At 38.5% G+C, this 10,640-nt stretch overlaps 1 protein-coding gene across 1 annotated transcript; it reads left to right on the top strand.

Moving 5' to 3' along the window:
- Positions 4,886-8,576, top strand: LOC109846302. The gene is made up of 4 exons (XM_020415527.1): positions 4,886-4,959; positions 5,441-5,629; positions 5,672-6,791; positions 8,331-8,576. The coding sequence occupies exons 1-4, from the start codon at positions 4,886-4,888 to the stop codon at positions 8,574-8,576; spliced, it is 1,629 nt and encodes a 542-aa protein (XP_020271116.1).

The following is a 10,640-nucleotide window of genomic DNA, read 5'->3' as shown; positions in this document are numbered from 1 at the left end:
AGAAATAGATTATGACACAAACACTAACAAGACAAAGATTATGATATATAACTGCAGAACTTCTAATTTGTGCAGTTTGGATGTATAAACAGTGAGGTATCCATAAATAAATTTGTACAAGGAACACATGTCAGCACGCATGTGTTGTGCGCGACGGAAGCCTCGAAGCGACATGAACAATCTAAGAGATTAATCACAACTAATAAGCTAAACACAATACCACAGCAAGACAACGAGTTTAACGTGGTTCGGGAAGTTGCTTACGTCCACGGGGTAAGGAGAGGGGAGTTCTTACTATTAGAAATCAAGAGAATACAAATAGTGTTACAAATCTCACCGATCAAACCCTAAAACAAAACTCTAGATCTCTCACAAATCTCCCACAATTGGATGCAACAATCCTCTCCAAAAGACTGCTAAAAAACGTCCTTGCTTAACTCTAATTAATCAAGTTTAGGGTTATATACCAACTCAAAACAAAACGGGTTAAAAAACCAAAGCCTAGCCCAAAACTGATCTGCGGTCAACCGCGTAGGTATCGCGGTTGACTGCCACGGTCGACCGAACCAAAACCCGAGAGAAAAATCACCTACAGGGTTGGCGCGATCGACCGTGACGGTCGACCGCCTTCAGCTCCGAATCCTACTCCTCTCCTGTGCACGTTCGTGGTCGACCGCCCCGCCCCCGCGCCCCCCCGCCAGTCTGCATGGCTGTTCTCCTAAGCTTTTTTCGAGCTTATTTCACAATTTCTTTAATTCTCCACCTCGGCGAATGTTTCTACCAAAACTGAGCTGACACCAAAATCATCCAAAAGTCCCACTTGTTGCGTCCAGGACGTCATGGAAATACCCCACGATAACGGACTCAATCCACAACAAGTCGGAAAACCAAACGTGAGCTGAAACGATCTCCCCCCATCTGAATTAAACCGGCTGCATCGAAAGACTGCCTACGTATCCCCTTGTCCAAGGAATCAAGCCAAACGTAGTTCATCCAAATAGCCTCCAAAGGCCTTAATCCACTAGAAGAGTTTGCAACCCTTCTCCAACATCACGATCAAGTCTATGGCTGATAGCACCTCCAATAGTCCCAAACTGAAACAATCCAAACATCTCCACCTGAGATGAACCAATGGCCACATCCATACTCCATCTATCATCTACACTCGAATCGATCAACCTATCATCTACATCCAAATCAACATGATTCCCAATCTGTGTTACATCAGCTGGAATCCCAAATGATACAGTATGATCTGAAGTATGTGGAGTAATATCCACCCAAAGTGGAGTAGCATCACTCTCCACCCGATGTGATGTCCTAATGATCTAATCACCACTCTCCACCTGCCAAGAGTCAAACATGACATACTTGCCCAGAACAAAGTCAGAAGCCAATACCTGATAATCAAACATGTCTCTGAATCCCAAATGTGCTATCAGATCAAATCTCACATCACTGATGTGACCAAGTGCTGGGTAGCTAAACATCCAACACAACCCAAAATCTGAAACAACTTCACTAGATCCAAAATCTCTACAAGCAGCAATCGGCAACCTATGCATAAGATGGCTCAAACATGTCGTAGCCTGCACACCAATGCCAATACTCGACATTAAACGCCTATCCTCCTCCAGAAAGGAACAACTCCCCAAATTTGTCATCTCATCACGTCGCCTCAAAGTTTCCACACCAATAAATTGTCTCAAATTACCTTGAGCTCAGCACAAACACAAAAAAGAACCCCTACTATAAACAGAATGTCGGGTTACCTTTTTACCAACACACTTCCTTCATCTGTTGCGGGCTTCTAGGACTTCACACCAACGGGACTTGGTTGCAACCCACCAATACCTAGAACAATCCCCAACTGTAGAAACGACATATCTATTACCTCCCAATGATGCTCCATTGGAAGGCTCCCGAATGCATGAATGAACACCCCTCAGAAGACTCCTCGAATGATGGATAGAAGTGCCAAACTCCACCTCGGTCTTCTTGCTCATACCAATGGGTTCACAGGACTTCAAACTACATGTCAAAACACTCCTCAACAACCTATGCACGGTATTACCAATCAAATAACTCAGCATCAAACAACGTCACGGTCTAGCCGAATCTGATAAAGTCGTCAGCTCCCTATCAATCGCCATGCTTCTGAGCAAATACGCCCTTCATCATAATCATGGACCCCAATGTGACCTTCAAGCATGTGTCCACCAAGGTCACCCTATAGCCTGCTGTCTCCAAATCTCCTAGTGAAATGATGTTTATCTTTAATTGTGGAACGAACCTTACATCATCCAACTCTCGCATCATCCCGTCACTTATCCTAATCCGAACAGTACCAATACCACCAATAGAGCATGCATATCCATTACCCATGAGCACGACATCCTTTCTTTCCAACTCCTAAAAGCTGGAGAACAAATCCCTCCTAGGGCAAATATGGTAAAAAGCACCTGAATACAACATCCACTCCTTAGAGTCGACATCACAAACTGATGGTAGTTTGGATAACGAATAGCTGGAAGAATCTGAATCTGAATTGTTACAACTAGTATTGACAACATTCACCTCTGAAGATTGTACAGCTTTCCCCTTATTCTTCTTAGCTCAATCTAACTATGGACATTCAGCTTTTCAATGTCCATCCTCTTTACAAAATGCACACTGATTCCTACGAATCCCACGATGTGCACCTCTAGATAGTGACCTCCTGCTTCAGTTTGAACCACGGCCTTAAACTACTAATGTATCTCCTGATGCCTTCTCATAGGACTCATCAACACTTTTCCTCAACTCATAATTCACCAACGCTGAGGTTACCTCCTTGTAGCTAGTAGTAGTTTTTCCATTAATCATGGTGAGAACAAAAGTACCATAATCATCCTCAGGTAACGAACATAAAAGTAGCATTGCCTTGCCTTCATCAACCATGATATCCACATTGGCCATGTCTGAAAGTAGCTTCATGAAGTTGTTAACATGCTCCCTGATGGAAACTCCCCTCTTCATCTTAAACTGGTAAACATCTTCTTCAAGTGAAGTCAATTCTCAATGCTCTTAGTAAGATACTTTTCATCGAGTGTTTTCCACATCTTCTTCGCTGACGTCTCGTTCATCACGTCATAGATAAGATCTAGCATCAAGCATAACCTAATAACTCTATAAGCTCTACTATTCATCTTCTTCCAAACCTTTTTTTTTATATCAGCAGGTTTCTCTTGCAACTCAAGAGTCTCTTCCAAGTTTTGAGCATCCAACGCATCCATCACCTGGCACCTCCACAAACCGAAATTGATCTTGCCATCAAACTTCGGAACATCGATCTTCATGTTATTAATGCTCAAACTATGTATCGTCTTCGTAAGAGACGATCCCGATGTGCTTTTTTTACCCATGTTGTTAATCTAACTCTTCAAATAGGAATCCTTCAGCGAATCCTTCAAACAAGCCTCAAGCCGAACCCGAAGCTATGATTCTAATTGTTGTACGCGGCAGAACCCTCGAAGTGACACAACAATCTAAGAGATTAATCACAACTAATAAGCCAAACACAAATACCATAGCAAGACAACAAGTTTAACATGGTTTGGCAAGTTGCCTACGTCCACGGGGTAAGGAGAGGGGAGTTCTTACTATTAGAAGTCAAGAAAATACAAATAGAGTTACAAATCTCACCGATCAAACCCTAAAACAAAGCTCTAGATCTTTCATAAATTTTTCACAATTGGATGCAACAATCCTCTCCCAAAGACTGCTAAAAAACGTCCTTACTTAACCCTAATTAATCAGGTTTAGGGTTATATACCAACTCAAAACAAAACGGGTTGAAAAACCAAAGCCCAACCCAAAATTGATCTGCGGTCGAACGCGGCGGTCAACCGCGCATGTATCGCGGTCGACTGTCATGGTCGACCGAACCAAAACCCGAGAGCAAAATCACCTACAGGGTTGGCGTGGTCGACCGCGATGGTCGACCGCCTTTAGCTCCGAATCCTACTCCTCTCCTGTGCACGTTCGCGATTGACCGCCGCTGAATCGCGGTCGACCGCCAGTCTGCCTGGCCGTTCTCCTTAGCTTTTTTCGAGCTTCTTTCGCCATTTCTTCAGCATGCACACACATAGGGTAATATTTGAATAGGGAAGATCTGAGGATTATATCTAGAAAACCATTACATAAGTTGGTATTAAGCAACTGAAGTACGGTGATCTTCTATTGGGATTACGACGCTAGCTGACAACTTCATTTGAGGACTAAGCAAGAAATGTAAAATTCAAAGGTAAAATAGGATCCCTAAAGTCTTTCAAAAAATGAAATCTAAGAAAGCCACTTATAAAGAATCACCACCTAAAAGACTGATCTTTTAGGATAACCACAATTATGCGCGCTGCATTGAAGCAAACAAAGCTATTTGAAGTTAAATAGTTTGAGTAAATGCATACATTCCTTATGTTATTGTGTTGGAAGGATATAATATTAGTAAATTTTTCCTTAGATGAGTTTTTTCTTATTTAACTTGCAAAGAAAATAGCATTAGCAAAATATGAGTTACTTGCTTACCAAGAACAAAGATGCGGCGACCAAATAATTAGAAGGAATACATCAGACTTTATCATGCAAACTTAAGCATTATACAAGAAAAATGGTTTTTTATGGCTAAGGGTCATTGTACAATGTATTGATTTTAATGCATTGCTTTTGCTTCCTAATTACACTAGTACAAAACCCAACAGCCCCAACGGTTGGTTGGAACCGTTGGGACAACTTTCATCAGCCCCTACGGTTCCAACCGTTGGGGCTGGTATTTTCACATAGCGGGAGTTTTCCCCCCTCTTTTTTACCAAAAAAAAAGAAAAAAAGGAAAAAACCCCCAAATTCAATGTCGCCGCCGCCTCCTCCGTTCTCCCCTCTTTTCCGCCGCCCAAAGATCGCCGCCGCCGCTCAGAAATCAAAGTGAGTCTTTTATCTATAATTTAATAGCATAAGCAGTCTTTTTTCTACAATTTACTTATTGATTGAATAACTACTAAGGCTTTGGATTTGGTTTTGACCTCAAACTGATATCTTTTTTCTTGTTTTCCCTTATCGTACAAATGCGAAATACGAAACCTATCAGAATCATCACACTCAACTCGAGATACATGAGGTCTACGTACAAGAACATCTAGTCATATAAGATGAAGTTCATACACAATAAACATTTCATAGATAACAAATTCACCATAGAAACCTAGTGAAAATTTCACACACAATAAATATTTGATGCACTAGGCATGTTTCACATTTATGGAAATTATGATTAAATTTAAACAAGTAAATAAAATTTGATATAGTTTTTATAATTTTCTAAAGATTAGTGCAAGCGCACTTAATTTATGAGTTATTATCACTAACTCTGTCTTTGTTAACTTATCATGGCCCGTGACTATATCAGGGTTAAGGACTGGATGTATGTGAATCGTGAAAAACGCACAAAGGCTGAGTTTATTAAAGGAGTTACTTCTTTTATGAACTTTGTACGTGAACACGATAAGATCCAACATGGCATGATTCTTTGTCTGTGTAGCCATTGCGGGAATACTTTGCATCGTAAAGAGGAAGATGTAGAACTTCACATTGTTAAGTATGGTTTTATTAGAGGTTATACAACTTGAGTATATTACAGAGAAATTCTAACTCCCATTAATGCCGAAGAAGAAGAAGAAGAAGTTGACGATATTAACTTGTTTTTGGAAGAGGAGATGGAGGAAATGGTAGAGGTTGCTTTCGGTGACCCTAATCATGTTGAAGATAGTCCTCCCAGACAAGAACAATATGTAAATGAGTATGAGAAGTACATGAATGATGCTAGGAGACTGATTTATGAGAATGCAAAATATTCCACGTTGTCATGGTTCGTTCAACTTTTCCAGATTAAGTGCCAAAACAAATGGAGCAACAAGTCATTCATGATGCTTCTTAAATTCCTAAAAGATTCTATGCCTCTTGGGAACAATGTCCCTGATAGCTGGTATGAAGTTCAAAAGATAATGTCTAATCTGGGTTTAAATTGTGAGAAGATTCATGCATGTCCCAATGATTGTGTACTGTATTTGAAAGAAAACTCATATAAGAAAGAGTGCCCTACTTGTGGGGTGTCCAAATATAAGAAGAAGACACATACTAGCAAGAATGACATACCTCTCAAGGTAGTACGATACTTTCCTATTACACAGAGGCTACAGATACTTTACAAGTGTAAGAAGATAGCGGTGGCAATGACCTGGCATGATCGTGCTCTTCCAAGTGAAGATGGCAAAATGAGTCATCCGAAAGATTCACCTGCATGGAAGAATTTCAACAATTTACATCCAATATTTAGTCAGGATCCTCACAATATCAGGCTCGGACTAGCTAGTGATGGCTTTTGCCCTTTTAGTTTTAATGGTAATCCACACAGCACATGGCCAGTTGTAATGATCATTTATAATCTCTCACCGTGGTTGGCTATGGATCAATCATATTTTATGATGCCTCTTTTGATTTATGGACCCAGTTCACCAGGAAATAATATTAATGCTTATCTCCGACCTCTCATCGAAGAGTTACGGTCTTTATTCATTGATGGTGTGGAGACATATGATGTAGATAAAGGGGACACCTTCATAATGCGTGCGGCCTTAATGTGGACAATTAATGATTTTCCTACATATGGAATGCTATCAGGATATTCTGTACATGGTTATAAAGCATGTCCATATTGCCATGTGGATACAACATCGACATGGTTGCCTTTTAGCAAAAAGGTATGTTATTGTGGTCGGTATGTTATTGTGGTCATCGACGTATGTTGAAAGAAGACCATCTCTATAGGGATGATGATGTTCACTTTGATGGTACTACAGAGCATCGAAAGGCTCTAGTCCCCTTATCTGGAGCGGATATACTTTCTCAATGGAGTGATTATGAAAATGCGATTTTTGGAAAAGTAAAGGAAAGACAGGAAAAGCCACAAGGATGGAATAAGAAAAGTATTTTCTTTAAACTACCGTATTGGGTGACAAATACAGTGCATCATAATTTAGACGTCATGCACATTGAGAAGGGGGTATGTGAGCACATACTTAACTTGCTCCTTTGTAAAGATGGAAAATCAAAAGATAACCTACAAGCTCGAAGGGATCTACAACACTTAAACATTAGAAAAGAGTTGCACCCTATACCTAAATTAGATAAACCAGGAAAATTTTCACTCCCCAATGCCGTTTATCATATGTCAAAACTAGAAAAGAAAATATTTTTGGAGGTATTGCATGAGCTGAAGGTTCCTACAGGGTTTTTTGGATCATTTAATAAGAAGATAAAGACTATAAAAGGCAAGATAGATGGGTTGAAGAGTCATGATCACCATGTTATTATGGAGCACCTTCTCCCATTATCCCTTAGGGCTTCGCTTCCTGAATCTGTTGGTTTAGTGATCAATGAACTTTGCAGCTTTTTTAGGGGAATCTGTTGGTTTAGTGATCAATGAACTTTGCAGCTTTTTTAGGGAATTGTGTGCTAAAACCATTGAGGACAAGGAGTTGGAGAAGCTACAACAGCTTTTTTAGGGAATTGTGTGCTAAAACCATTGAGGACAAGGAGTTGGAGAAGCTACAAGAAGCAATTTCCTTAATATTGTGCAAGCTTGAGCGGATTTTTCCACCATCATTCTTTGATATTATAATACACCTGATTGTTCATCTTGCAATCGAAGCAAGGCTTGCTAGATCGGTACAATATCGGTGTATGTATGCTATAGAAAGGTGTTTCGATTTTTTCTTTGACACAACAAATATAACTTTTCTATTTATGTTTTTATGTAGTAATCTAATACTAGTATTTGTAGGTACCTTCTCACTCTAAAAACTTACATTCGGAATAGAAATCAGCCAGAGGGTTCTATAATGGAAGGTTATCTCCTGGAGGAGGTAACGACATTTTATTCTCATTATTCGGATGAAAACATAGAGACGAAGCTCAATAGGCCTGTGCGTATTCGTGATGGAACACATGGCAAACCAACTTACATGACAATGGGAATCATATTTATTAATCAGATACATCAATTTATCCTCCTCAATAGCGTTTGCCTTGAGGAAGTTAGAGGGTAAGTCTATTTTGCATTTACTATTATACGTGTATGTTTGCATGAAATAATATAATGTTGATGTTAACAATTCATGTTAAGAATATAATTCATAAGGATGAATTACATGAAGAGCATCGCAATTGGAATGATGAATGGTTGGAGAAGCATCATCAAGAAAATTTTTGTGCCTGGTTTAACATCTATTATTTTACAGATTGATTCTCAGACCACTCGTACACCACCTGTTGTTCCTGCTACTACTTCCCCGACTTTAGCTCATCATTCTCCGGATGCTCAGAGTTCTACATCTGTTCCTCAATGTTCTCCTCAGGATATTTCGATACCAAACCCTCTTGCTAGTCGATTGGGAGGCATCTTAGGGAGCTTTACACAGGAGGGCTATAGCGAGGAGGACATCCGCAAAGGTTTTGCTGATTGTATTCGATTGAATCAGCCGTGACTTGTACTTTTAATTAACATACTTAAGATATTTGTATATTTCAGATATCCTCTTTTGGGACTTGAGTAATTTATAAGTTGTTGTATTTTGATTCTAGTCAATGGTTTGTTTTATGCGTGGGAATACATATGTTGTGAACATGTATATTATATATTTTGTGGGTTGTATTTTGATTCTAGTCAATCTTTTGTTTTATGCATGGGAATATATATGTTGTGAACAGGTATATTTTATATTTTTGTGGGAAATGTTATATGTAAACATTGTAGGCAAAAGTGAAAAAAAGTAAAAACACAAGCACCAATGGTTGGAAACGTTGGTACAAGTTTTGAAACAGTTATTGCAAGAAAACAACATCAACGGTTACAACCGTTGGTGCTGTTGTTTGCACCAACGGTTGCAACCGTTGGTGCTGTTATTTTCATAATTTAATTTTTTAAAATTATTTAATTATTTTTTTACTTGTACCAACGGGTGGAACCGTTGGTGCAGAATTTACACCCGTTGGGGCAGTTTCAGTCCCAACGCTACTTGCAGCAACGGGTGTTTTTTCTGTCCCAACGGTTCCAACCGTTTGGGACACTATCTGCCCCAATGGTTACAACCGTTGGGGCAGACCTTCTTTGTACTAGTGTTAAAACAAAAAATGTCATAAAATAAAGAAAAACCCTCAAGTAATGTCAAATTAACCAGTGACAAAATAGGTGGAATAAAAAAAGACCAATCTATCTAAATCTTTTAATAGGTTAATTCTGGTTACTAATTTGAGACCACATGAATCCTTGCACAGCACCAAAATTAATCAACAACCCATATTTTATTTCAAAAAAATAAAATAACAACTCAAAAACTGTTAAAAAATTAAAATAGAAACAAAAGAAAATTAAAATAGAAAGTTCCTAGAGGAGAGACAATTTTGAGCCTTACTCTTTCTCTCTCTCTCATAAAGCTTAATCAAAAGAAAAATTCCTTAAGGACCCAAAATATAGGACCAATAGGGGGGACAAATGAGGTGTCCCCCTCCTAATGAATAATGAGTTGGCCATCATTAATGATGATCAACTCATTATCCAATAGGAGGGGGACACTTGACTTGTCCCTCTTATTGATCCCATATTTTGGGTTCATGTAGCAAAATTCTTTTGATTAGAGCTTTGCTACATGGACCCAAAATATGAGACCAATAAGAGGGACAAGTGATGTGTCCCCCTTCTATTAGATAATGAGTTGGACATCAAAACTACTCTTAAATCTCTCTGTTCCTTTCTTCTTCCAATTTCCGCTTCTATTTAACAAATATCTAACCTTAGTTCTCAATTACCTCACTTGGTTTGGGTGATCCATCGAATCTTTGAAAATGTGATATGATTTTTTATTTTGTTATGATGTTCAATTGAATAATGTTAATTGTTGGGTGGCTTTTCTGGTAAAAATCTAAGAAGATAAAAGGAGTATTCTGATATCCCGAAACTTAACAAGGATTTTATAATATTTTGAAAATTAGGGGAGATCATTTGATAATCGTCCAAAAATAGGGTTCGGTTTTCTTTTTAATTTTTTTTTCGTGGGGGTGGGGGTCTGATATTTAGCCTACAATATATTGGATCACGATGAATATTAAAGAAGAAACAAAAATAGATCATAAGCTAGCAACTAACCCTCTAAATATAAATGACGAAATATGCCAGTGGAACAGTACACAACCTCGTAACAAAGAATTAAGCCCACCGTACGTGTCTAGTTTAATTTTTTAGTAGCATTATATCCGCACCACATGTCGCGAATTTTTTTTCGTTCACTATATAATTTTCACTTTATATTATACTAACATTAAAAGTATATTCATCAGAAAAATAGCATTGAATATTTAATTCGCATATAGAAGATCAAGAACTAAAATGAACTCTTTATAATAGATAATTATGATTCTATGAATCGCCCAAGAAAAGGAATGCAAGACGTATCTCATATGACAAATATTTCACATAATGTCTATCAATTAACCACTAAGCAGATACTCATAAATATGATAATAATTTGTCGCCCTCCCTTATTTGCAGGTTA

Source organism: Asparagus officinalis, chromosome 6 (genome assembly GCF_001876935.1).
Source record: "Asparagus officinalis chromosome 6, Aspof.V1, whole genome shotgun sequence".
Classification (NCBI taxonomy): Eukaryota; Viridiplantae; Streptophyta; class Magnoliopsida; order Asparagales; family Asparagaceae; genus Asparagus; species Asparagus officinalis.
The sequence above is the reverse complement of the archived record's forward strand: the minus strand, read 5'-3'. Positions and strand labels throughout refer to the sequence as shown.

What these genes read in the sequence shown, in the direction of transcription:
- LOC109846302 (XM_020415527.1), top strand. Translation starts at nt 4,886, where the DNA reads ATGTCGCCGCCGCCTCCTCCGTTCTCCCCTCTTTTCCGCCGCCCAAAG. An exon ending in GTAGAACTTCACATTGTTAA is followed by an intron (nt 5,630 to 5,671) that starts GTATGGTTTTAT and finishes AGTATATTACAG; the next exon opens with AGAAATTCTAACTCCCATTA. An exon ending in GGTTGCCTTTTAGCAAAAAG is followed by an intron (nt 6,792 to 8,330) that starts GTATGTTATTGT and finishes ATTATTTTACAG; the next exon opens with ATTGATTCTCAGACCACTCG.